Here is a 27,976-nt window from a genome sequence, read left to right as displayed (position 1 = left end):
GCCGAGCCCCGGCCACGCCCCTTCCTCTGGCCGGCCGTTACGGCGCCCCCGCGCGCGCCCCCCGCGGCTGCCGGCGGTACTGCAGCGCCCGGGCCCGCCCCGCCCCGCTGCGCCCGCCGCGCGCACGCGCGGTGCGGGCTGCGCGGAACGGCGGCAGCGGACGCGGCGCTCCCGGTTTGAGCCCCACCGAGCCCCGTCCCCCGGCGGACACAGCGGGGGCGGCCGGCCCGGGCGGCACCGGGGACCGTGGGGGCACAGCGAGGGATGCTGAGCGCGCCCCGGGGCCACGCAGTCTGTGAGGAGACCCCGCTTCCCGCCCGCCGCAGCGTCGGCCCCGCAGCGCAGCGCAGCGCGGCGGGAGAGAACCGCCCGGCCGAGCGGGTGAGTCCCGCGGGTCCCACACGCGGGAGGCGGGAGGGGTGGCCGAGCACGAGCGGGACCCGCGCACGGGGGTGCGGGGTGGGGATGGAGTGAGCGGGGGCGGCGCGGCTTTGGAGGGTCGCAGCGGGGCAGGTTCGTAGGGCTCGGGACGCGCGGAGGGCTCTGTGAGGTGTGCGGGGAACAGGCGGTGTGCCCGGGACGGAGCGAGCGGGGCCGGGAGGCCAACCGGAACGCCGGCTCCGCGGGCACGGGAGCGCGGGGTGGCCCCGGCGGCATCCGGCTTCCGCTTCCTCCCGCCGAGACCCGCCGCGACACCGCAGCGACACGGCCGGGCCCGGCACGGCTCCGCTCCCCTCAGCGCGGGGCTCCGGCCTCTCGGCCTGCAGGCCATGCTGCCCCACGCAAACCTCCCGCTGAGCCTCGCTCGCAAACGGCCGCGTTAAATAGGGCAGTGGAGCTCCTGGGCGGATCTCTGTAGGTCTGCAAAGCATCGCTGTTATTTTTTAACCAAGAAGAGCTTGTTAATCGAACAAGAGCTAGGCTGGAGATCAAGGAAAGGTTCTTCCCGAGAGGGTGTCAGGCACTGCCCAGGCTGCCCAGGGAATGGGCACAGCCTGAGGCTGCCAGAGCTACAGGAGACTTTGGACAAAGCTCTCAGGGATGCACAGGGTGGGATTGCTGGGTGTCTGTGCAGGGCTGGCAGCTGGACTCGGTGATCCTGGCGGGTCCTTTCCAACTCAGGATAGTCCGTGATTCTTTGATATGTTTCTCAAAATACTTCCATTTCGGCCTGTTCAGAACACGTGCTGCTATAACTTCGTGAAGATTGTGAACACCAACCAGATGTGCGTTTGTGTTGATTCTTGTTTCACGGGGTAGAATACACGTCAGGTTCTTAGTCAGATTCATGTTAGATTAATGCATGTTAGATCCGCTACAGTGGTTTTGTAGAGAAACTGTGTAAACACAGGCAGGTGCAGATAGCCTGGAGCCCAGGAAAACAAGGTTTTCCCTCTTCTCTTGGTGGGGTACAGACTTTGTAGTTAATGTGCTCTTTAAATAACTCAAATATTTAGTTTAATAATCATGCTAATAAATATAAGTAATCTAATACTATATTATATACATATTTTTAATATATGTGTATTACATAATTTCCATTCTAAATTAAAAATTATAATTAAAATATACTACATACTATAGTACATTATATATAAAAATAAACTAACGAAACAGTAAATTAAATAAATGTGACTTTAAATTCTTTTTTACGTTTTCAATGGGTTAGATTGAAGTAGTCTCCCAGGGATCAAGCAAGGACGTATACTTTCAGGACAGTGTGGATTAGGGTGTTTAAATATGTATACACAAGCCAGTCTTTTTCCCTGTACTTCCAGAAGCTCTAGTAACTTGACCTTATTTGTGATGTGTGTCAGATCAAAATTCAGGACTTGGATGTGTGATCTCCAAGACTGCAGTGCTGCTTCATTTACTGTTCTAAAACATTTCAACATCTAAACAAGATGTTCTGTAACAATGTATTGTTACTATTTCTGGCTCTGAAATTCAGCCATTTGTGGATTTTTTTTTTTTCTGGGCAGGTCATAATTGCAAACCCAAGGGAAGAGTTTTAATTTTTGTGCTTGCTTGATATTTAAATTGCAACAAAATGACATATTTCCTTTGGAACATTTTCATATTTAGTATCAGAAGATACAACCATAGTTAGTAAAAAAACTCTTTTTTCACATAAAATTCCAGTAGTGTGATTGCTTGCCAAGTTTTTTAGATTGAATCCAGCTATCATGTTTTCTTTCTTTGGTTTTGTACACAGCTGATAAGTTGTACTTCAGTAAAACGGGACTCAGAACTGTTACAGACATTCCTTCTGCAAAGCTGATTTTGCTTTACATGGCAGAGATAACCAGCAAAATGATGACTTGTCTGCTTACAGTAATTGCTCTCAAATCCATGGTATGATTTATGTGTCCTTTGTAGGACCAATCTGATTTATTTGTAACTTCTTTTCAAATTAGTAATGGCCTACCAGTCCCATTTCTTAAAGGAGGGCATTGTCTTCCGTCTTAACCAAGCTCTCTGCCCAGCTGATTCAGTGGGTCCTGTAGGATTTGAGCCTGTAGGATTAGAAGGTCTGTTTGTCGGTTTCGGACGGTCGGGACAGAGACGAGAGATCTCTGAAGTCAGATCTTAGAGCATGGGGTTTATTGTGAAAGGGCGTGGGTGTAGGAGAGCTGCCAGGGGCTGCAAGATGCAGCAAGATGCAGCCTAAAGCAGGTCAGAGAAGCAAGAGAGAGAGAGAGCTATCGATACCAAGAGCACGAGCTGCCGTTCACAATACAGTAAATCATCTTCTGTGTTGAATGTTCTAATTTTCATTAACCAATCTAGAACAAGCTACAAATCCTACAACATTTACATACAACCTATAAGAATCATCGCTTTACCATACGGCGTTATATTTTAAACCCTAAAAACTGCTTTTTGGACCCTCTGCCAAGCAGGCAGGGTCTGCTCTGACCCTGGGACCTGCCTGCAGGCAGAGGGTATTGTTTCATCAAGAGGGGGATTACTTCTAGTCGGCCGTGCCATTGTTTTCTAGTTGTTCAGTAACTCAAAGCTTCATTTCAATTTTGCTTATAGTTTTCGTATTCTTAGCATCTTTTGCTAGGTAATCATATTTATAAGGCTTTCCTATTTCATCTTCCCCAACAGGTCCTCATCAGTATTTATTTTAGATGTTATAAAGCCAGTTACTTTTTTCTTGGAGTTTACATGGATATCCTGAGGCAGCAACACGGAGTGGAATATGAAACATTTTAACCACAGCTTTGGGGTTTTTTGTTGCCCCTCAGAGTGAGAGTATATGGGTTACGATCCTAACAGAAATTTTTCCAGCTGCTAAAGAAAACTTATCCCATAACTCAACCACATGTTTCTGTTGTTGCTTTAAAATTGAATATGGCTGATCACCACAACTTAATCTCAGGTGCTGCTGATAGTTTTTGCAACAACACTTGTTTTTTGATTGTCATTCCAATCTTGACCTGCTTCTACATGAACTGCAATTCCCACTTTTTGTTCTAAGAATACAAACTGAAGATTGCTGCTGCTTAGAATTTAATTTTTGTGCCATTCTGTATAGGATTTTTTTTCTTCCACACAGGTGTAGGAAAATGGCAAAGAGAATTGCAGAGAAGGAACTGACTGACCGAAACTGGGACCAGGAAGATGAAGCTGAAGAGGTAAAATATGCATTAGTTCCCCCCTATGCACCCCTGCAGGTTGTAGGATAGCTGTTCACATGTGCTGTGTATCTTGTACGTAAAATCTACAGTAAAACTGTTTAAAAGTGTTGTGATTAAAGATAATTTTAGAAAAGTGGATTTTTAAAAAATTTTTTTAATTATTTTTTTATAAAGCTTCCAGTATTACAGACCGTATGGCCAAGCAGCTTTTAAGGGCATTTTGAGAATTCCTCTAATGATTCCATAACTTCTTACAGGTGGGAACATTCTCTGTGGCAAGCGAAGAGGTCCTAAAGAACAGAGCTATTAAAAAAGCAAAGCGCCGAAACGTTGCATCAGAGGTAATGTAGTCATTGAGTGTGAGTGCTGGAGTTTTACACAGTTACAGAATACAACATCATGCTCAGGTTTTTATTTCTTTGGGTTTGTAGTGATGCTGAATAAAGTTAGCATTTCAGCTCATCAGCTCATATGTGCCATGAACTTTGGTTTTACTGTTTCATGGCATGAATAAGGCTAAGGCAAAAAAAAGGGTAATAGTTTGAGTGGGTGAGGAGGGCGTTCTTGCATATTTTTGAAGTGAGAAAAAAGTGTTTTGGACACAATGTCATTTACAGATGAGTAAAACAGCATTTGTACTGCTTTACTTCCATTTTTTGCAGAGATGGAAGCATGAAAATGGAAAGTTGTTAGTTATCCATATTCACATCCATTAGTTATCCATATCCGGAAGGCTGGGGGATATCTTAGAAGCTCTATTAGTAAATGCCCAAATACTAAGCTGCTCTGAGAATGAAAAACATGCATTTTGTTAAGAATGCTGCTACCTTTTTTTCCTTCCCTGTCAAGAGCTTTAGTGCCATCTACTCTTTGCAGTAACAAATTGAAAATTGAAAGGAGGTTGGCCTTTGTTACAGGTTTAGTCCCAATGAAAGCATTAACCCAGTCCAGCCAAACTGTTGTCTTTTCAGAAATCCCGGACAAATGCTTTGTTGTATATATATTTTTACCAGACATCTTTTGAACAGAGCGTGCACCATGTTAGAAATAGGTGAGAAACCTTACCTGTTACACAGATTGCTTTTGGATTGGATGAGACTAGGCACAGTTAAGAGCAAGACAGTCTTTTCCTATGCTTTTGATTTTTCTTTTGCAGTCCAAGCACTGTAAATGAGTAAGCTGTCTTAGCCCACTAATACTTTGAGTAGTTTCAGCCACAAATGTGGTAGAGGATACAGTTAAATAAAGGATTGTACTGGAAAGAGGTGATGCAAGACATAAGCTACAGCTTGAGCAGGAGTCATTCATGGGCAAATGGAATAGGAAAAACAGAACAGAATGAGAAGGAGGACCAGATGGGTTGTAGAAGTAGTCAGGAGACTGGGAGCAGGTTGTTAGAGCTGGTAGAAGGGCTGGTGTACTTTAACCCTAGCTGACAGCTAAGGACCATGCAGCCCCTCGCTCACTCTTCCTCCTAGTGGGATGAGCAGGAGAATCAGAAAAAAGGGCTAAACCCCTGGGTTGAGATAAGAACATTTTAGTGATTGAAATATAATGATGGTGATGATAAGGGAACCAACAAAAAGAGAAAGAAATAAACCCCAAGAAATGCAGTGAAGTACAGGACATTTGCTCACTACCCGCTGACCTCAGCCCATCCCTAGGCAGCGATCGGCTGCTCCTGGCCAACTGCCCCCAGTTTCTATACTGGCCGTGACATTCCGTGTTATGGGATATCCCTTTGGTCAGTTCAGGTCACTGTCCTGGCTGTGCTCCCTCTCAGCTCCTTGTGTCCTACTCCCCGGCAGAGCATGAGGCACTGAGAAGTCCTTGATTGCAGTGAGCATTGCTGAGCACCAACCAAAACATCCAAAACAATCAACATTCTTCTCACCCTGAATCCAAACTACAGCGCTGTACCAGCTACTAGGGAGAAAATTTACCCTATCCCAGCCAAAACCAGGACAACAGGCTGGACAAAGTGTAAAAAGCTGAAGAGATGACAGGACAGCTGGGGTTGCATAAGCAACCTGTGAAATATTTACAAAAAGGTAAACTTGAAACTTAATGGCATTGCTGCATGTAGCAAACTGCATGCTGCAGTGAAAAAGACTGCAGTTTAACTGGAATGTCCAGAGAGATAGGTGGGACGGATCAGAGAGAGACAGAATAAAAGTTGCAACCCTAGGAATGAGAAGCAGAGGACTGCACTGGGAAAGACAGCACAAAAGGAAGCAAAAGGACCCATACCTACAATGTCAGATAATGGAAAATTGCCTAAAATTGTCAAGCCTTGCCATTTCTTCAGCGGCAAAAGCAGATGAAACTCAGCAGCAATTCTCCTCTGGTGGTTTTCCACAGACATTGAAAGTTCCCTTCCAGTAGTAAGAGTTTGTTACTTCAAAAGACCTAAATCTGGCAGTGCTTAATTTGCATGTCAATCATACTTGGTCTTCTAGCAACATATAAGAAACTATACCATAAAATAATATGGTTGCAGAGACAGTGATTAGAACTGGGTAATGAAAAGGCCGCAGAGATACATATTTTGTGATCAAGTACAGTCTGTCTTTGCTTCTTCATTGGTCACATTGGAATATTTTGGGTAAATCACAGAGGTTTCATAGGTGACTCCAGAGTGATGAGTGGATTGAAGTATTGGGCTCTTGATTGCCTTTGTAAATGCTAAAAGTTGTTGAAAATAAACCTGAAATTACATATAGATGTGTAATTAGTTAAAGAAAACAAGATGCTGTGAATGTCTAATAGTTAGTCAAACATACCCACAGCTCTGAACAACTTCCGTGTATCCACATCCTAGACCCAGTTTATTTTCATACCAATCATCTGAGTCTTTTAAAAACCATAGCAGTGTGTGTCATAAGGAAGCTGTTAATTTTGTTTGCATAGCTGACTTGGTAATGTATGGAAGTGATAGCATAGGGTTAAAATGTTTCTAAAATCATGGTAGCTAAAGTAGGCCTTGGGAACGGGAGTAGGCATTGTCTTTACTGCATTGTCTTTGCTAAATCATGTGAACCTACACCTGCGTACCTACCTGTATAGTAGATCAGAAACATTGTGGGAAGAGGGGGCTTAAAGTCATGCTTGGGTGAAAACAATATGCACCCAATAGAACAATATCAAGTTAATGATTAACGTATGATTATACAACAGTTATGTAAAGAAAGGGTATAAAATGTGTCCACTTCGAATCCACGTTGGAGTCAGATTTGGGTTTGTCTGTACCCCTGATTCCCAGAGCTCTTCAAATAAAAGGCACCTGTGTGTAATCATCCAGTGATTAAGAGTTTCTGCGCTAACAGAATGACATGCTGAGCTGGGGAAAAATAAACTGAGGCTATCAGGAATATTAAGTGGGGATAGGAGTTGTATGGAGAAGATGTATGTAACTGGTTGTCTCTCTTCTCTCCCCAGTCTGAAAGTGGAGGAGCTTTTAAAGGGTTTAAAGGCTTTATGTTGCCTTCCGGAAAAGGAGGAGGAGGCTTCAGTGGATTTGGGAATGGTGCAGGAATAAAGCCTTTGGAAGGACTGTCTAATGGAAGCAGTAGTGTCTCTAGTACTCCTTTCAGCAGTTTGAAGAGCACCTCCGAAACACAGTCAGCATTTGGTAAGTTATAAATAAGCATACGTATTTGTCAGCACCTTCAGTCATAAGATCTGTAGGGTTATTTTAATAGTGAAAAAACAAATTCAGACCATCCTATAGTTGTGTTTTAAGGCATTGAGACTTTATTCCTCTGTAAGATTTCTTAAGATTTTAGAGTGTTGGAGGGACAAGTTTTCAAATATATGCAGTTTAAAGAGGTGGCAGCTAAATTCATATTTCTAATATTGGAGGTAAATGTTTTGTAAGGTCAAATGGAAACGAAAGACACTGGCATAAGGCAATCTGCAAAAGGTATAAAGCATTTGGTAACATGTTCCATATAAATAGTTGTCCCAGTTCTTTGAATTTAGTTAAAAAAAATACATGCTGCATAACTGAAGTCTTCCATCTTTTTTCCCTGTGTATCTGATGTTGCTGACAGTCTTACTAGAATTTTATCTGTTACAGTTATACCTACATTTTAAGATACTGAAATACTTTGGCAAGTTGAGCTCTCATGCTTTGGAATTCCCTGAGGAATATAAGTTCTGTCCCTTGGTGCTGGAGATGCAGAAATGTTAACCCTGCCACAGTTTTTTGGAGTCCCTATGCCATAGAATAGAAATGGTGGACTTTGAAGTTTAGAGTAACTTAGATTTCAGTGAGCTTGAATACATTAGGGGAAACTGAAATATTCAATGAGAATTTTTCTAGTTTCCTTCTTAGGGTTTTTTATACAGAAGTGCTCAAAAGCATGTAAAATCATGGGCTAGTGCACTGTGCACTCAGGGTGTTTTAAAGTACGAATGGCAAGAGATGAGTATTTTGATGTAAATAAGTGTTACAGCTTGCTAAAATTGTAAGATTTTGAAGGTTTTGGCAATATGTAAAACATGCATTGTTTTTAATGTTCTGTACAAGATGTGTTTGGATAATTTTTTTTATACACCAGTAGGCTTCATCTACTTTGTCTATCCCTAACTTACTCTTCTAAACTTAAAAGTTGGGTTGCTCACTGTCATGGCAATACCTGGGGCACAATGTGGTGACCCAAAAGAAGGATCACAGCTGAGCGAGGATGAGTGATTTGATTAAGTATTGAGCATGTTAGGCTTTTAAGAGAGCTTTGTTTTCTGGGGAAAAAGGAAGGTTCTAAGCCACATTTCTCAGTAGGTCAGCAAAACATCTGTGTTGTTTTGTTAATTTTTTAAACGAGAGCTTATTAACCAAACAAGAGTTAGGTTGCATATCAGGAAAATACTTTTCTCCCAGAGGCTGCTTGGGCTCTGAACAAGCTCTTCAGAGAATGGGCACAGTCCCAAGGCTGCCAGAGCTCCAGGAGTGTTTTGACAACACTCTCATGTACCGGGTGGGATTGCTGGGGTGTGCAGGGCTAGGAGTTGGGCTCGATGATCTTTGGGGGCCCCTTCCAGCTCAGTATATTCTGTAAGTCTGTGATTTCTCTTGTAACAGGATCCCCAATGTCAAACGGTCCCAGTGCTGCTGTGTTTGCTGAGAAGAAGGCCATGAGCCCGAGATCCAACGGTGGCAGCCAGCCCTGCTCATCCAGCGGCACCTCGAGTGCAGCACATGGCTCCAGCGCCTACCACAAACAGCTGGCTGCTCTCAACTGCTCAGTGCGCGACTGGATAGTGAAGCACGTGAACGCCAACCCCCTGTGTGACCTGACCCCCATCTTCAGGGACTATGAGCAGTATCTGGCCACCATTGAGCAGCAGCATGGAGGGAGCAGTGACAGTGGCTCCGAGAACGAAGGCAGCAAGACCCCTGGCTCCCGGGCTGTTCCTGCGTTTGGGACTTCAAAGCTCCAGCAAGGATCCACGTTTTTGCTTAACAACAAAACCGAGGATACCTCGGACAAAAAACCTGAAGCTGTATCAGAAAAAAGAGACGCATCATTAGGAGCTACATCAGCCGTCTCATTTAATTTTGGCAAGAGTGTTGACAGTCCTGTTTTGGGCTCCCTTGGTTCAGGAACACTTAGTAGTTTCTCATTTTCTCCTGGGAATTCAGGTTTGTTTGGAAAAGATGCAAACCAGGCTAAGTCTCTCACTGCAGCATCCACCAGTTTATTGGAAGCTCAGACAGACAGTGGCAATAGTGATGACAAAGGTAAATTCTGTTTATTTCTATAATTATTGTAATGGTCAGCTGTGAGTGTATGTGACTTAAGAATACTACAAAAATGCAATACTAAGTTGAACAAGATCATGGCTTAATGTAGTGTCAGGGGAGGCTCAGGCTGGATATCAGAAAAGTTCTTCCCCAGAGGGTGTCAGGCACTGCCCAGGCTCCCCAGGGAATGGGCACAGCCTGAGGCTGCCAGAGCTCCAGGAGAGTTTGGACAATGCTGTCAGGGATGCACAGAGTGGCATTGCTGGGGTGTCTCTGCAGGGCCGGGGTTGGGCTGGATGATTCTGATGGGTTCTTTCCAACTCAGGAAATTCTGTATTCTGTGATCATCATTATTCTTAAATTTGGATGCGCAGAATTGTTCCACTAAATGGGAGAACACAGCCTTATATAAGCAACATCAAAAGTATGTGCTTACCAAGACTTACATACTTCTGTCAGATATATGCTTCCTGTAATATAATATAATCCTTGATCTGAGGACAGGACTTGAATTGATGAAATTAAAAACAGCTGGTATGTTCACTTTTGAGCCTGCTGGACTTCTCAATCCCATTGCTTTTCCTGGCAGGTTTATCAAGAGATCCCTGTGGTAGAAATCACGAGATACAGAACAATTTAGTCCATTTTACTTAATAGATTGTAAGGCCAACAAAGTTACCTAGTACCTGACAGCTTTACCCTGCTCTTTGCCTGTGTTGGGTACAGTAGGCTGATGGAAATCCCAGTTGCTGAGGGGCTGGAAAGGCATAATCTGCCACTGTCTCTTATTTGTCATTCCTGTAACTAATTCCCATGCCCTAAACTAAACCTGGCTCTTGGAAGTATTTATTGTGCTTTACTTGAACCCATTTGTGGAGCACGTTCTTAGAGATGTGACAACTGTTTTCTGTTCAAACAGAAGATTTTGACTTACTAAGCTTTATATTTTTGGGGTTTGATTGTTTGGTGTGGATTGGGTATTTTCATCCCACTTTAACTGAAAGTGAGGATGAAGTTGCTTTAAAAGCTGAAGGAAAAGCAAGTAACAATTTTTTTCTGGAGCTGAAGCTGCTGCAGAGTTCACATGGACTGAGAGGTGTTCTGGCTATCACTGACAGGGCACATGTGTCCATGTCAGCCGTGGTGGGCATAAGGGAGTTCTAATGCCAAAATCTGTGCTCACAACATTAACATGTTAAAACTTTCTGTTTAAAGGAGGAGAAGAGGAGGAAGAAGAGCCGCCAAAAGTCATTGTTAATGAAATAAAAGAAGATGATGCTTTCTACTCAAAGAAGTAAGTGACTTTAACTTGGAAAATAAAATTAATACCTGCATATTGCTGTTCTTCATCCCTGCAGTGCATAATTAATGACATGTCCCTGACTTCCTAATTAATAAAGCTTGTACATATAGAGTATGAACTTAATTACAGGCAGGAATGTGTAAGATTTTACTAAAATTCTTCTGTATCTTGTTCACAACTCTAATAGCTTGTGTTGTACTTGTGATCAGCTTTTTTACAAGTGAAGATGCTTCTGCCTTCATCAGGTTTTATAAGTTTAAATTGCAGGGCCTGTAGCACAGAGACCATGTACTGTACTGCTGGAAAATCCACCAGTTGGATTTGCATAGCCTAAAATAAGACTCTTCAGTTGGAAAATGCTGATTATTGTTGTATGAAGGAGTGAAGAACTTGTGCTTTTAAGCTCAAAGTGAAACTAGCTCTGCTAGAAGCAGTTTTTCAAAGCGTGTTCAGTAGTCCAAGTAATTGCATGTCAGCTTGACACTCAGCACAGAATTTGTCCTGCTACAAAAAGCCATTCGCTTTATCTGAAAGAAGGAATGTGCTAATTTATTAAAAAGGCATTCGGTTTATTCGAGCTTCACTTAAAAATGTTTATAAATTGTACGTTAAGTCCTATTATAACTTCAGAATGATACAGCAAGTTCTTATGGCTTTCTAATTAGTGATTTTTAAAAGTAGCCTATATTTATTGCTCCTCACAGACCCTGAGTACAGGTTGCTGTGCCTTTGACTTTTCCTTGAAAGTAATTCATTTATCACTTCAATACTGAAAGAAATAATTCACTCTCTTTGAACTGCAAGTACTGCCCATGCTGCACATGAAACAACAACAAGAATAAATCTTTATGTTACTCACAGCATGTTAACTCCTGATTATTGTTACTGTGATTCAGATGGATACCTGTATTTGGGAGATATCTTTGTATTTTATCTCAACATGGTTTCACAAACAAGGATTTGGGATTTATTTTTTCTCCACAGGTGCAAATTGTTCTACAAAAAGGATAATGAATTTAAAGAAAAAGGTGTAGGAACATTACACTTAAAACCAGCAGGAAATGAAAAAACTCAGCTCTTAGTACGAGCAGATACTAATTTAGGTAAGTAAATTTCTTCCAGTAACAAGTCTTCATGTCTAAATTCCCTGATGCTAAGCATTAGGGGTTTTTTTGTCTTTTTTTTACACAGCAGAACAGACTCAAATACTGAAAACCTTTCTACTTTTCTCCTAAATAATTTAAAATTCTGACAAACACTTGGATGCCTCTAGTGAGCATTACAAAAGAGAGCACATGAACCAGTACAAGAAGTAAAAGGTTGTGGTGTTTGTTTGGGGGTACAAAGTTCTTGCTTTACTCTGGTTTGTCCAGATTAACGTCTGTCTGTATCAGAACATATGAACTGCATCTGGTGGTCAGAATGAGTAATTTGGCATAAACTAAGCACTGTGACTGGATTCCTCATTTGCTGCTTCTCCCTTGTCCCCTTCCCTTTATCCTGTGTGTCCCTACTATCATTTGATATTCAGGCTCCTCCATTTAAAAAAAGAGGATGCAGTATTTGCAGAGATTTTCTCGTTTTTAGTAAGGAAAGAAATCTGAGAACAGTGGCCATGAACAGATGCTTAGGGAAGAAGACAAACATACAATGATGTGTGTGAATTGCCTTCATTCTAAACATCACCTTAAATCTCTAGTTAATATCTATACTAATACTGTATTGCAATAAAAGCTAGAAAATGGCTAATTGTAATATTTTCCCCTCCTCATGTGCAGGAAATATACTGTTGAATGTTCTAATTCCACCTAAGATGCCATGTACAAGAACCGGAAAAAACAATGTTCTTATAGTTTGTGTTCCTAATCCACCAATCGATGAGAAGAATCCTGCTGTTCCTGTCACTATGCTAATAAGAGTGAAAACAAGTGAGGATGCAGATGAGTTGCACAAAATCTTACTGGAGAAAAAGGAGGCTTAAATAAGTTGCAGTCCGTAATTTGAGGAATTATTGCCAAACTGCTGCTGCTCTTTTTTTCTTCCCTAACTTCACTTCAACATTTAATTCTTTACTCTGATATTAAGAACTGTTATAGGAATTCTGGAAAAATGATGTGAGGAAAAGCTAAACTAGCTAATAAAAGCTTTAATAGAACACAAGTGTTGGACTGTGCTCCCTCATTTTCAGTATCTAAATGCAGGACCGCTTCTGGATAAAGCACATGGATGTAAATCCAAGCATGTTTTTAGCACCATTTGACCAAATGGACAGAAATCTTGAGTACAAAAACATGGTACCAGAGCTTCCTCACAGACTGTGATACAATGCAACCACCTCCTGTTTTGAGAAGGGAGGATGTTCAAGTTTACCTGTTGAAACTGTTTCTAGACTGCAGATTTTAGATTGGTCTGTTGTATTCTGCTGGGACTGATTTTCAGACTTGGTGACATTACTGCACCCCACCAGTGATCTATATTGTGCTGTGTCTGAACCCTTGCAGACCACGTGCTTTCAGGACTCAGAGACTGCAGATATTTAAAAGAGTATTTGCTTGTGTAGTCTTGTTGACAGTAGTAGTTCCTAGAAGAGAACTGTCAGTTCTGTTCTTACTGTAGCAACAAGCGAATGATGTGCAATATAGTACAAGCAGACAACTGGAAGACAGTTTTGTCTTGGGCACACTGGCATCCCCTGGCTTCTGACAGATCAGAGGCACAGGGTTGCACTCCGCGTGGTCCTTCCAAGGTGTTTGTCCCTAGTCCCGAAACCTGGCTGAGGCAGAGCTGGACGTGCTGCATTGGTCCTGCTGCTGCTGCTTTGCTGAAGAGAGCTCTTCCCACCAACAATCATCTGGACTTCTGTAGACCTTTCTGTTGCCTGTGGCCCTTGCGAGGAGTCACACACCCAAGTCAGTATGTATTTTTCCATGTGGTAAAGCTCCAGTGCTGTGCTGCACTGCATTAAGTAAAGCAGCAGAGTGCAGCTTTGGCACAAGCTTTCTGTCGCATGTAGGGAGCACGGGATAATCTGTAAACATAGTTTTCAGCTGTGTTAAAATTAACCAGGTGGCAATAATTTGTGGATCAGAACATTCATTCTGGTCTTCGTTTCCATCTCAACATTGTCAGACTGTTTGGTAGTTTAATCCTTTTCTTTTTTTCAAATGTTGTTTGCTGGAAACTTCCTCCCTAGTAACTTTTTCTACTTTGCTTCCAACTCTGGGACCTCTCCAAGAGCTTGATGTTAATATGAAACTTGAACTGCTCTCAGATGTGTCGCGCTGACCAGCTCTGGCAGGATGGAACAAACATGCCGCTTTGCTCTGGCTAACGTGACACAGGAAAAACCCATTTCCTTAGAAAAAGGCACTGTGATACAATTCATACAGGGGACCCGGAAATCCAGACCAGTGGCATCCTGTGGGCAGGGAACAAGGAATACCACCGTTTGATGAGGTGGAGCACCTGCTCCCCTACTCTGGGGCGAACAAATGGCTGCATCTAGGTCTAATTCACTGCACAGTTCAGGTTATGGCCTTTTCTTTCCCTCTTCATTAAAAGGAGGAAAATCTTGATTTTATCTATAGCCCTGTTGACCAAAGTTCCAAAATGAAGGCCTTTACTGACATTTCAGCCACTTAGTGTACAGGAATTGCATTTTTAATATGACTGTGAAGGGAGCTGAGATGCCATTTGAGATATTTGAAAAATAAACTGGTGCCTTTTGGGGTTTCCTTTTGCATCTGGCTAAGTACTTAAAGCGTTAAAAGTCAGTGATGTTGCTTTCCTCAAAATAAGATGCTTTTTTGAAAAAAAGGTCTTGCTACCTAAATTGGAGGCCCAAAGCTGACAGGGTGTATCTAAATGTGTATGAATGAAAAGCAGGATGCTGCCTAACAGTTTAGTCCAGGCTCTGGTCCAAGGGCTCAGTTAATTTTGCATTTGTCTTTTGACTGCAGTGTCTTAACCCTGTCTCAGTGCAAAAAGGTTTATAGACAGAGCTCTGGTTGTGCATCCCATAAAGAGCAGCTCTGTTTATAAAAGCTTGGCCTTGTCTTTGCTTACTTCCAAAAGCTCATGGATTTGGAACTATTCCTTCATCCATAGAAATCTGGACCAGCGAACTGAACTTAACACTTCTTTCCTTTTGCTTTGCCTCTGAAGAGGGGCACTCGTGGGGTTTTGCACACATGAATGTGGCCCAATTCTGACAGTACTGTGGCCTGTTTCCAAGGGGAGAGCACAGAGTGAAAGGAAAAGTAAGCAAAAGAATAATAAATTATGTTGGAAAGAATTAAACCTTACCATAGCATGGTAGCAAGTAACACCTGAATTCTTTAGTGCATTTATTAAATCACTAAAGCCCCAGGGGAAGGTAAATAATTGGGATGTCACCTTCATTGGAATGTCAAAAATATGCATAAACATACAATTTTGAACATTTTACATTGGGGAAAATTGCATCTAAAAGAACAGGGAAGAATTTCCCTGCAAATCAGATTTTAATCAACATCAATTAATGGTGACCCTGCCATTTATGTGGATTATGAAGCAGGAAAAGTCAGTCTCACACGGAGACACTTGGTGCTCAGGTATAAAGCACAGCCCTTCTCCAGCACTGTTAGAAACTTTTGATGATGCTTCAGTTTCTGTTTAAGAAATATTAAAATACACAAATGCTGTAAAAGGCCAGAGATTGTTACATAGAAATATTGTTACATAGAAATAAAGGCCTTACGTGAATAAGCAAAATTCATGGAGAGCACAGACATCAGTGTACTGCTGCCTTCATAACAAACTGGCACATGCTATCCAAGGAAGGAATTTTGATCAGAATTCCAGCTCGAGGCATTTCTGTGTCTTGGTAGATAATGTATTCAACAGCTGGATATCTGATACTAAACATGCAAGTTTCTGCCCCAATTTGTATTAATGCCTTTGCTGCTCCAGCTGTATGTAGATGTTGGAGTGTGTTATCCATTCCTTCTCCTCTCCAATTTTGAAATTTCAGCTGCTTAGAAATCTTTCATTTCCCTTTCACCTCCTGCGTCCCCAAAACAGAAAATCAACATCTCTGCTGCTTTTAATTCTCAGAATCATTTCCAAGGGAAATTATTACAGTTGGTTTGAATTTTATGTTAAAATACTAAATTGCAATATGCAAGGTTTAGTCTTTTGGGGGTTTTGGATTTGGTTATTTTTGATTTGTTTTTTTCTTGTAATGTACTCAAAATTATCTATTTGGGAGCACAACAGTGTGTTCCTTTAATCTGTTTTGGTTGATGGATGTGAAAGTTTAAATTAAATTTACAGTTCAACTGAACATACTGTAGAATATAAACCAATCATGAGGTTTGCTTTGCTATTAAAACTAAGTTCAGCTCCCTTTGCAGCACTGTAAAATTTAACATGTCGTTAAAGACTTTCTTTCCGATGCCTTAACTTATTTGCATTTGATAAAATTTTGTAGCTGGTGCCTGTGTGCAGAAATTAACTGATATTAAACAATTTAAAGTGGCATGAGCTAGTCTAAATCAAATGAAAATGCTGAATGTGATGATTTATTAGTTAGATTTCAAAATGCTCTGAATTTTTCAGTGGATATTTAAGTTTTACATAACATGTATGTTAATGATTTCATTAGTTCTGATACACTGAGGATGTGTACAGAAATCCATGGAAAATGTGAATAAATGAATGGGAGATTAATTTGTCTTGTGTGGACCAGTTTCATTTTGAGTGTATAACGTCATGTTAATAAAATGAATTGTACAACCAGTTACTTTCTAGTGAACTCGTCCCTGGAAAATCTTGCTACTAAAAGAATGAATGTCCTGCCCTGCCCACTCCTGACTAGGAAACCTGGAGCCAGTTCAGCAAAATGCTGAAATCCTTGCAAAGTCAGTGAGCTGTGCCAGCTCGGAGCAAGGAGCTGGGGGCTGCCTTGGGGGACAGAGGGAACAGCAGTGCTCACATGCTGGTAGTGACTGCAGAGAGTGAGCTCTAAACCCTCCACATGAATATTAAAGGATTTAGAAGCCACATAATCTGGGTTTACCTGCTGACCCTGGCTGAATTTACTTTAGATCTTGCCTAGAGGCACTATCCTAAAGTCAGGCCAAAGTGATTCTTTTCTTCATTGGTTTGTGAGAAACCCTCTAGACTCAGTACAGGCTTAAGGCATTCACTATTTCCAGTCGGGTTTAGATGAAAACAATGGTTGCACCAGAATTAAAGGCTGAGTGTGGGACTTCGGAAAGTCTGTAGACTTGTAAACTGCTTTTGCTGAATCTCCACAGCAATATTGCTCCAGCAGGAAAAACACAACTGTAATCATAACCACACTTTAACATGTGGGGGGGATGGGAGGTGGAAGAGCACAAGCTGAGTCAGCACACATTGTAAAATACTAATTCATGAGTCACAAGAATCACCCAAATGTTGGCATGAACAGGTAACAGGGAAACAGTGTAGCTGGAGCTAATGTTTTGAGACAAAGCTTTTTTGCAGCACAGGTGCTCTCCACTGAGCTGTGCAGGAAAATTTGGTATTTCAAACAATTATCAGCCAGCTCCATTCATTTCAAAAGGGGTTTAAAACTTACTCCCATTTTCCTTGAATCAGTTTCTTTGAAGTAAATTCAGGAACATGCAGTTTAACTACCTGCACACTTATTCACACATTTATGTCATTACCTCAAGTTCATCCATGGAACAGCAGCAGCTCCAGCAGCAGCTCCAGCTCACACTGCCTGGGAAGCAGCTGCCCCAGTTGCTTTGCTGAAGAGGCACCTCCTCACCCTCTCCCACCCCTCACACTCATATCATGTTCCCACCAGGAGGTTTTGCCAAATGATCCTTCTTTCTGTGCAGGTGCAATGAGGTACACATTGTGTGAAAGTCCAAGGACAGCTGTATGGCTGGTAAACTTTATCTTCTGCAGTGGAAGGGCATGTACCTGATACAAATAAATCCAGTTTGTGCACACAAGCCCTTCTGGCTTGTCTGAAAAATAGAGTGGATCATCTACCTTGATTTTCATACCAGCCCCTCATTAATCAACATTAACTCTACTAGGAAAAGCCAACTAGCTTGTCTTGGGGAAGAGTTTCCTGGCTTAGCCAAGCATAAATTATTTATTTCCTACAATGAAATCACTAGATCTCATACTTACCTCAGTGAGGAACCAAGCTGGGGACAGAGTTTGAATTAACTTGTATTTTCCTTGATGTATCTTAATGTTTTCTTAACTGAGGAGCATCAGCCCCTCCCAGATTCTCATCTACACTGTTAATGGCAAATCAGACCCACAGTCTTCCTTCATTTTCCTCCTTTGCTTTCTGCAAACTTTCAATTACAAGTTTCAGGAGCCACACACTTCTGAGAAGAGTACACAAGTAACTGTTTGCTAGCAAAGACGCCTAATTTTTCTATAATCTCCAAAGTGTAATTTTACTTTGTAAAATCAGACCTCAATAAACTTGTGTGCCAAGCACTATTAGGGTATTTCTTGGGAGTATCTCTCCAGGTGTGGCCAGGTGGGACACAACACTCCAGGACAAAAGAACAAGAGTTCACTGTCCAAAGTAGACACCATAGAGCAAGATGCACTGCCACACTGTCAAACCCATGTTTGTCTTTGAGTATATTCAAGAAATTAAGTCAGTAAAGCTGTGATGCCAAACTGATTTTTGCTGTTTCCCTTTTATACATTCTCCGTATTCTTTGCACATATATTTGTAGCCTATTATTGTATTCGTAGATAGTTTTCCCAGTACTTTTCCCTAGGCAGAAAGACAAAATATATTCCAGAGCTCCAAGCTGGGGGTACAAGGCCCCTATCCTATCTTGGTTCTTCCTGGGAACCAAGGTCTCTTTGAGACACATTTTTATAAACAAAGTTTAGTTCCCATCTGAGGGGGGAAGACTTAGAAAGGGGTAGAATCGGGGGAAATTACCTCTCCTCTTATGTCTCTAATTGGTGATTTTTGTAAAATATGCTAATTTGCTAAATATAAAACTGTATTCACCCCATGTGGAGGTAGGCATTTTATGGGCATTTTCTGTATCTGCTCCTTGGAGGCCTCCAATAAAGGCCAGCCTTTATATTACCTCCTATACTAATATTCTCTCAAAAGTGTGTTCTTTTATTTCCAGGTTCTTTAAGGCATCAGTTGGGAAAGCTTTTTAAATACGTACATGGCAGTGTTCTGTCCCCTCAGCATTTGGATTAAAAACCAAACCCAAAATCAGCAAACCTTCTCCTGTCCAAACTCTTAGACTAACCAAGCAGGGGAGATTTCTTACCACCACTCGTGAGGTTCTGCTGCTCTTTACCTTTTGTACTAATTTAAATAGTGCCTCTCCTTTATGGCTGCTTCTGAAACCTGTCAACTTAAAGCATTCAAGGAAAAAATCAGTTTGTTTCAAAGCCATATTTTAGTATTTCCCAACCAGCTAAGATTCTGGCCCAGTTGTATGTGCAGTTACAGAACAACACTGCCAACAGTCTGCTCAAATATCTATGTAAAGAACATCCCCTAAGCTCTGTTTTAATTCTCCTCAACACCCCACACATTTCCAAGCTATCATGCATGGCTTAGGAGAGATGTTGCTACCTAGCACATGGATTCATAAAACATCCTGGTCTGGGATTCCTTGAAATAGAATCATCAGCACATCAACTCATGGACATAGATGGCAACATTTGTTCAAGGAGTGTTTTATTTTAACTAATTTTGACTGAGAAATCCCCTGAAGGTTTCTTCAACTGTGAAATGTAAATCACAAAAATCAAGTGGAGAGGGAGGATTCAGTGCCTTGCACGTCTTTAAATCAAGGCAGATTCCTGCCAGTACACACAATTTAAGGCAGTGCAAGCAGTGCAGATGTAAATATAATCTCATTTTTGTGACAATGCACAAATCCACACTGAAGTTCTTCCTGAATTAATCAGGAAGAACCATTACAGCCATCACTCCTCACTATTACACTACACAAACATAAATGTTGACAACTACATAATCCAGTTTAGAACAAACCCCAGATCAGTTTAGGAGGGTAGTTTGAAAGGCAAAATCCAAAAAGATTTTGTAAACCAATTCAGGACTACCCTGATTTTTACCTTCTTCCCCATCATCCAATGTCAAGTTGTAAGGGACTGAGCACTGAGAGGTTCAGTAGCAGAATCAGAAGTTGGGCTTTGCTCCAATTGCAGTAAGAATGAAGAGCAATGAGGTTACTCTGCCCTAAGAGTGTCCATCTGGCAATGGATGGACACTCCTAGTGTCCATCTGGAATGGACAGACACTCCTACATGAGTGCCACAGAGCACCGTTCCACCACTGGTGCCTGCCACCAGCTGGAATACACCTAAACTCCAACACCACCAGGCGCAGTAGAGAAAACACCACTAACAGAGGTCATGGTCATTATGAGGTCTGTTTATTTGCTGCAGGGTCCAACACTTTCTTCACTGCTGCCATAAGCAAAGTCAACTCTATTTTTGGTGCACAACGTTCTCCTTGCTCTTTGTTCAAATGGCTCACTACAGTGCCAGCACGATTTTCAACCCATTACCTTTTAAGCAACACTGATGACTCATGAGGCAAATAAAACCCAAACCATGCAACATGTGTTAGGATGATAAAATTAGGCTGAGAATATTTATATATTTACACAGAGAACGTTCAACATTGCAACCTGCTTGCAGACTTGTATTATCTTGACCAAGTATCCAAACAGCTACATTCTGGTGTAAAATACTCTTTCGTTTAAGGTTTGGTGTAAAAGCTACTTACTTCACAATGCCTTTAACTGCATTCTACTGCACTTATTTTTGACACAGAATTTCTACACACCAGCACCACACACTTTCAGTCATACACTGCAGAACGTGGTAAGGCATTTGCAGACATCTGATTGCTGTGACCACAGGCAATCCGTTTTCCAGAGCTTTCAGCCATGACCTTTGGAAACCATGACAGTCTTTCAAACACAAAGGGTGAGTCCATAAGAGACACACTGTTCTTCCAAGGACTATAAACTTGTCATTTCTTGAAACTGCTACACACAACACATACAGAATTTAAGACTAATAAATTATTTTCCTAAATAAAAATTTGTTCTTAAACCCCACTGGGTAACAACAGGGCTTAGGCACTTCTGAAGATTTTATCTTACATCTGTCTTTAATATGGAAGCTTCAGACTACAAAATGCAGGACAAGCAATCATCTTGAAAGGGAAAATTAATGACTAGCAAGAAGCAGGTCAATACTCTAAGAGTGTAGTCTATTTCCCTGGACTCCACATCCATACAGAACTTCAGTGACCAGATGGGATTCTGCACAAGGGTCTGCTAGAAAAAATGTGTCTGCAGAGTCAAGGACTTCACTGTCTAAATTATGAACATACTTTGGAAAAAACACATTACTGTGAAAAGTCACCTGTGCAAACAATTCTCCTTTTCTGGAAACCGCACCATGCTCAGAAATAGAAAACTGAGTAACAGCAATCCAGAGCCCAACATGCCCAAGCCTTGTAAACAATGAAAACCAGGACCACAAAATGAGAAGGAACAGGGACCTACACAAACTGGCTTAGCCAAGACAGCTGAAAGACTCATAGCATTTCTAAAAGCATCTTCTTTTAAAAGGAAATTTGGAATCCACCTTGTTCTGGCCGGCAGTAAGAGAATGTAATGTCACATACATGGTGGTCTCTAAGGCAGAGCAATAATCAGCTAACATAAAATAACTGATTTAAGAGCTTTCTTAAAATAAATTTTAAAAATAAAAAGAAAAGCTTTTTATACTGGTTGAATTAAGAGCAGTGAAAAACTTGTTATGGATGAAAAGACTCACATCCTTGTATTTGACATCTATCAATATACAACATCTATGAAGAGCTCAAGTGGTAAGCCTTGATGTCCAGAGGGAGTGAATGGGCAGAAGGACTGAAGGAGTTAACTGAGCAATGAAGTACGGGTGGGATTCCAAAAAGAAATAAAGCTGTTCTGCAAAGTTTCCCAAATTTCTTAACTGTGCTGCATCTTCAAACATCAGCATAACTAATTAAACCCACAGTGCTCCAACTGGTACGATACAGCCGAAGAGCCTCCATGGCACTGCAGGACATGCCAGCTCCATCTGCAGCAAGTACTTCAAGGCCAACAGGGGCTGAAACCAGTTCACTGCTTAGGAGCTACAGAATCAAAATTCTCCAAATTAACAGGGTGAGAGGTTCTTATTAACGTTCCCTTTTCTTTTTTGGTGTAGTGCAATAGCATGCTAGGAGTCCAGCTGTGCCATCCTGACCCAATCAAAACTTCGATCAAATTCCCTGTCAATCTGTCCACAGAAGGACAACAAATTATAATTTTCCAGGTTTGTTTAAAAGCAGGAAAAAAATGTGGAATTTGCCAACCGAAAATGGGAACCACTGGCTATACATAAGAAGTGCAAGACAGTTGTTTAGAGAAGGAATAACTGAGAATCTGGCACATCTTTGCTTCCAAAAGCACTATTGACATTCAGTAGACTTTTTGACCTCTATTTTCCATGGATGTCCATGAAGGCATACTTGTAGTCCTTTTCTACTAGAAAAGGTGAGTCTTCAACATATCTACAGCATATCCCACTAGCAAGATACAAGAAATAAATTTACTTTTTTTAGGACATTACAGCCCTTCAAACACTAGACATCAAAATCCACCCACATACATGTAAGAAAGCAGAGGATACCTCCTGAAAAACAGATGTAGGATGTGAACTGTACCTTCCATAGCACTGCTTTTAAACTAATGCACTAGCTTAGAATCATTCGTCATTTGCTCTGAAACTTTACGCAGCAAGATTTTTTCAGTCTTTCAAATCACACAAAATTAAGCCACCTAAACATAATACACAACACTAAGGGAGCATCACGAATTCCTATCCACTGAGAAGTGTTCAGGCACCTACCACTGGGGTTCCTATCTGGATACACTTCCCTTTTAATTGTTCCTCTGGCTGCCTGACTGAAAGGTCATGATTAGTACAAATGTGAACCCTCCTCTCTCCCTTCCCTCCCCCATGAATACTAAAAGGAAAACCAAGCACTGATTTGCCCAGTCCAGCAGTAAGAAAGAGCAGAATAAGGAGCACATTGAGAGACTTGTTTTCTAGCTGACGAGTGGTTTAATTCTCAGCACGGGCAAAGAGAGAAAATTTGTACTGAGTGATGCCAGGCACACTACCTGGAGATCTCAGGTACCCACCCAGGTAGGTAGGCTACCTAGCAAGTTACTTGAGGGGGCACTTCAGCTGCTGAGTGAGGACTTCACCTCTCCCCAGGCTCAGGGAGAAAGCCTGGGGCAACCAGTTTAGATGGTGGAAACACCCTCATGTGCACACAGCCCACAGGCAACATTCCAAGGGTGCAGCATGAAAAGTGGCTGTGCTGGTAATGACAAAGCTAACATTTTTCTAATGCCTTGCAACACATTTGGAGCCAACTGAAAACTGGTCAGCTGTTCCTGTCATACACTCATGCTGCCGGTGTAAGAAAGGCCGCCACGTTGTGATAAGGTGACAGCTTCCAGGCCTGGCCTCATATACAGACAGACCTCCTTACCATGCTGGAGCCATCAGGTTGGGCTGAAGGGCAAATTTGGTCTGCCTTTATGCTGAAGTGGAGCTATTCCCATGGAATCTAGCCTGAGGAAAAAAAGCAGAAAGTCCTATTTGAGAGGTTAAGTCATTAGATGCTACTGTGAGAGTAACAACAAAGCACTTGGGAAAGACCAGGTATGAGGGAGACAAAGGTCCAGGCTCAGAGCACATGCCACAGCACCAGGTTTAGGTGCTCAGAGTCTGAAAAGTGACAAAAATGGCATCTTCGTTCTCCCTGTGTGTGTGCGCTGGAGTCTCCTGTGCCGCAAGGGACACACCGCCCCTCCCACTGCTCTGCGGTCCGAAATAAACCCAAGTATGTACTGGCTCACATCAAAACAGTGCACAGTAATCTCAGCATTCAATCATTTTGTTTTCAAATGTCAAGGACAGCAGTTTTGCTGCTTAGAGAGAGCTGCACTTCATGTGTAAACATAAGATTGTTTTCCTGAGAGCTCCTGACGCACCATTTTCAGACCTCCCACTATGCAATTTTTAGTCACTTTTCAGAACAGAACTACATTTCCATCTTTTGTATTTCAAGAAAGCTCTCTGTGCTTCAGCTTGTAACAACCAGAGACTGAGAACCTGGGAAAGCTGCCCAAATATAAAGCAGCTCCCATACCCTCCTTGGCTACAAGGGGTACCGCAAGGACGACTCTACAAACTCCCAAGTCCAGTGCATGCAGGAGGATGTTGGTTACTAGTAAAATTTTAGGCCTCTGGAGACCAATTACAGCCTCCTGTTTTCTCACTTTAGACTCAAACTGGTATTGACTCAGCTGAGAGAAAGATAAGCAGCATTAGTACTGGAGATGAACCTCAGCTTTACTATAGCAGCACATTTTAGCCTTCTTTTTACTGGCTCATTTTCTTAGCCAGGTCTTGAGGATGAAAATGTTGCTGTTCTTTGGTAGATACGGAAATCTGTCAGCAGAGTTCACCTGTCCTAACACTGACACATGACAAATGGGAACATTTTCAGCCTGTTTTAAGCTCTGACCTGACCTGCTGCATGTATCAAAATGGCAATGTAATCTTCTCCTTTTCTTCCCTTAGCAGGAAGTTGCTCTCTCCCCGCTCTGCTCCACACACACACTCACACACACACACATACACATGCACTCACACACACACACGGCCCATCAGATGAGAAGAGGGTATGGCCAGAGTCTATAGAACCATGTCCAATAGCATGTCATTATGAAATTCTCAGAATGTTTCTCCCAAAGAATATAAAGTTTAACACATTCTGTACATATTGTTGGCTTCTCAGTTATAAAGTAAACACAATAGCAAACTGTCCATAAAGTGTTGACTCAGTTTAAATGCAGCCCCTTCTCGTTTATCTTGCTGAAAGTCCTCTTCCAGTCAGAAACGCTCCAGTGATGTGGGCATTCGGTGTGTGACAGCAGAGGAAAGAAGAAAGAGGCACTTTTGATTGGCTGGTATTCCTGGACTTCCCTTTTTCCTGCGGAGGTCTATGTTCCTGACACTAGATGGTAGTGTTAGCACGGAAAACTGCTGTGGATAGGCACTTGGCAACAAGGCTCCAAGGCAGTGCCCGCTCTCTGCTATGTCATCAGGATTGGTTTCTGCCGCACTTCCAGGATATCTGGGTATGAGAGAGAAACAAAGAGACACAGCCAACTTAGGAAGCTCCTGGAAGCAGCTACAGTAATAGGAAGCACCAAGAACTCGAGACATATGCATAGTCTGCAGCACTGCCCACGAGGAATCTAAAACATGACAAGTACACAACTTTGTCTGTTAAAATCCCAGTTAATTGGGATGCAGCTGGGAGGAACTGAGAGATAAGAAACTGCAAATATATCCCATCATGTGGAGAGGACAGCTGATCTACTATCATTTATACTGGGGTGAAGCAACATATGTTGGACAGGGAGTGGCAATATCTTCCAGACTAACAAGTGTGTCATTAACAAGAGCTGCCAAGGGGTTTCCCTTTCTTGAAGGGAGAAATGCAACACTCCAAGCCCCTTAAGGAGACTTCTATGGGTACAAATATTTCAATTCTTTCATCCATTCTATAGCCCAAAAGCCTACACTTCTGCACTCAAAAAGCTGCCATAAAAACCACTCCTCTTTTTGGATCCTCAACTCCATATTGTCCAAGTGGAAAAGAATATGAACCTGTAAAACTTCCGTTGTAATCGCAGGCATCTTTCTAAACATGGGCAATAAAACCAACATGGCAAGGCAGTACACAGAAATATCTGGAAATTGGGCTGTTATGCCCTTTTCAAGGCTACACAAAGAACAAGGAACATGGGAAAAGGGAGCACAGAGTTAAAAGGCTGATCAAACACAGCTGTACAAAGACGATGACATGAGCAAAAATTGATCCCCAGCTCCACAAGGTTCCAGCCACATCTGTAAAGAATCAAACACAGCGGAGGGAGTCCAGTGAATGGCCACAGATATGACTAAGGGACAGGATCACCTGACATAAGAGGACAAGGTGACGGAAATGTGATTATCCAACATGGACAGAAGCATCAGAGTGAAGTCTTATCAATAAACAAGACATTTTAAAAATTACTGTCATCACTATTGTCACTTTTGGGATCTTAGTATCTTATTACAAGCCTCCTGAACTACCCAAGAGAAATGAGCACCTTTCCCACTTCACCCTGCCTGACATGTAATGTTCCTGCTTCCTGGAAAGCTGCCACTGGCACAAATGCATTGATTACAAACAGGGCCTACACAACGTGTCAAGCTAAAACAAATGTGGGTAGTGAAAAACTGCAGATGAAAATTCTGCCTTACTGTCCAGAAATTTCATGCCCTATTTCTGTGTATCTCAATATACACACCAATTCCTGCAACCGTATGCTCAACAAATTAAGTCTCAGGATGTTCAAGCCCAAAGACAATATTTGAGCACGGAGGCATTTGTGCCACCCTCTTGAGCAAGCAGAAACATGCCATACAGCTTCTGTGAACTCCAAAATGCCTGTGGTGAGAGTGAGTGAGCTTGGTAACTCCAGCTAACTTGTTGTAAGGCTATCAATTCAATGATCATAAGGAATAATTATATATTTTGCTGAAACGTTGTTCAAAATCCATCCTTAATTACAAATTACCAATTTTCTACTGGAATCTGTACTTCCTTCTAAACTGAAATAAATTCCCATTTACAGCAGCGTTACAGAGAAATACTTGTTCTTCTGTCTTAATAGCAGAATCCCCCAATAAGGTAGGCTGTGCACAATGCATGCCAAAATTCACCTGTTAAAATTCGATGCAATGGCAAAGTGATGTATGTTAAGTGTGCATAGAGTAGAAAGTTTTCATCTGTTCTGTTCAGCTTCAGCCACGAGCCCACCAGTGAGCGTCCTGTTCCAGACAGGGACCGCGACCGGAGATTTGTCGTGTTGTGCAGATCTGGAAAGGCAGGAAGAAACAGCAAGCCTCAAGGGATTGTACTTTATTGGAACACTTCTGAAACCCAAAAAAAGACGAAAGCCTCCTGTTCATTGTTTAGAGATAAATTGCATGCAGGATGCTATCAAAACTGCTTTTTTAAAACCAGACAGACCTTGCCTAGCACAGAGTTCACCATTTACATTGAAGCTAATAAATGGTAGCAGCAGCAGCTGTTAAACAGCAGACCGACAGGAGAGGGCTTGTGCTACCACACTGCACCAGCAGAACCCTAACTCAGCCTTCCCTCATACACAAAATCATAGAATAGCCCTAAAATTAAGTAGTTACTTATGCAGAAATTCACCAGAGTAACAAAATAGAAATTGTTTCTTCTGAAGAAAATTGACATCTAGCAATTCAGACAGGGGGTGATGCAGCATTAATGCCCCACTTTCCTGCACACCTCCATGCACACCCTTGAGCCACACCTAGGACCCTTCAGCTGAGCCACTGTTCTCAGAATTAATTTAGATGTCCCCAAGTAACTTTTAAAACAAAAAGATACTGAGTCCCCTGTGGGCCAGAGGGGTTTTTTATAGGTGCAGGTCTCTCCCACAGTCATATGCTGCATTTTTTGAGTGTTTTTAAATCTTTGCTCTATTGCCCTGTAAAACTCAGCCCTGTTCCACAATGCTTAAAGCAGATGTTGAAGTCAACATATCGTTTCTGAACCAGAGTGATCCAAGCTCTGGGACTGAAAGCAAATCCTGATCCAAACAAAGAGAAAAATATGTGCTGGCAGCTACCTGAGAAAGATGCTCAACAACGTGGGAGGAAAAAAACCTCTGATAATCTTTCATATATAGCCTCCTTCCCTATACATGTATATAGCTAAGCTGTCTATTCCCTCTTCCCATGTATGATCACTGTGTCAGGAGCACTGTGGTGATGAGGGCAGAAGCAAGTGACTCTGGTAGCTGCAATAGGCACAACTCTCCTGGTGTGGCTAGCACACAGCAAAGCCACTGACTTGGGCCTTGGTGGGCTGGTCCTGCTCACCACAGGTCTGTCTGCACTGGAGCAACTCTGCAGCAGCACTGGCTGCACCAAGGACATCACTGATCTTTGCACAACCTACATCTTTTCCTCCACTTACAAAGCCAAGATGCACCCAAATCTCTGCTCAAGTCTCTGCACCACTATTCACCCAAGGATGAACTTTTGCATGCCGAAACA

The 27,976-nt window shown here is 42.2% G+C and overlaps 2 protein-coding genes and 1 long non-coding RNA gene across 7 annotated transcripts in view; 2 read left to right on the top strand and 1 right to left on the bottom strand.

The window, feature by feature from the left end:
* Nucleotides 1–27,976, top strand: part of LOC146442924 (uncharacterized) — a 300,193-nt gene that overhangs the window by 118,187 nt on the left and 154,030 nt on the right. The window lies entirely within an intron of this gene.
* On the top strand, nucleotides 122–16,405 carry NUP50 (nucleoporin 50). 3 transcript variants are annotated; one of them, XM_085049747.1, is made up of 9 exons: nucleotides 122–381; nucleotides 2,216–2,355; nucleotides 3,566–3,644; nucleotides 3,905–3,988; nucleotides 7,086–7,278; nucleotides 8,731–9,390; nucleotides 10,609–10,687; nucleotides 11,681–11,799; nucleotides 12,475–16,405. In XM_085049747.1, exons 3-9 carry the CDS (start codon nucleotides 3,576–3,578, stop codon nucleotides 12,675–12,677), a joined length of 1,407 nt encoding a protein of 468 aa, XP_084905873.1. In that variant the 5' UTR covers nucleotides 122–381; nucleotides 2,216–2,355; nucleotides 3,566–3,575; the 3' UTR covers nucleotides 12,678–16,405. The 3 variants fall into 3 exon arrangements, with proteins under 3 accessions (XP_084905873.1, XP_084905872.1, XP_084905874.1); XM_085049746.1 differs by lacking the exon at nucleotides 2,216–2,355; XM_085049748.1 differs by lacking the exons at nucleotides 122–381; nucleotides 2,216–2,355 and adding an exon at nucleotides 701–859.
* KIAA0930 (KIAA0930 ortholog) overlaps nucleotides 20,118–27,976 on the bottom strand; it is a 92,524-nt gene continuing 84,665 nt past the window's right edge. For all 3 annotated transcript variants that reach the window (XM_085049750.1, XM_085049749.1, XM_085049752.1), the window contains 2 exons: nucleotides 26,603–26,758; nucleotides 20,118–24,962 (listed from right to left, as the gene is read on the bottom strand). In XM_085049750.1, the coding sequence (XP_084905876.1) occupies nucleotides 24,922–24,962; nucleotides 26,603–26,758 (197 nt within the window). In that variant the 3' untranslated portion in view covers nucleotides 20,118–24,921. The remainder of the gene's footprint in view (nucleotides 24,963–26,602; nucleotides 26,759–27,976) is intronic.

Source organism: Lichenostomus cassidix, chromosome 1Ab (genome assembly GCF_008360975.1).
Source record: "Lichenostomus cassidix isolate B80296 chromosome 1Ab, HeHo_3.0, whole genome shotgun sequence".
Classification (NCBI taxonomy): domain Eukaryota; kingdom Metazoa; phylum Chordata; class Aves; order Passeriformes; family Meliphagidae; genus Lichenostomus; species Lichenostomus cassidix.
This window is presented reverse-complemented; position numbering and strand designations above follow the sequence as displayed.

What these genes read in the sequence shown, in the direction of transcription:
- NUP50 (XM_085049746.1), top strand. Translation starts at nt 3,576, where the DNA reads ATGGCAAAGAGAATTGCAGAGAAGGAACTGACTGACCGAAACTGGGAC. An exon ending in GATGCTTTCTACTCAAAGAA is followed by an intron (nt 10,688 to 11,680) that starts GTAAGTGACTTT and finishes TTTTCTCCACAG; the next exon opens with GTGCAAATTGTTCTACAAAA. An exon ending in ACGAGCAGATACTAATTTAG is followed by an intron (nt 11,800 to 12,474) that starts GTAAGTAAATTT and finishes CCTCATGTGCAG; the next exon opens with GAAATATACTGTTGAATGTT.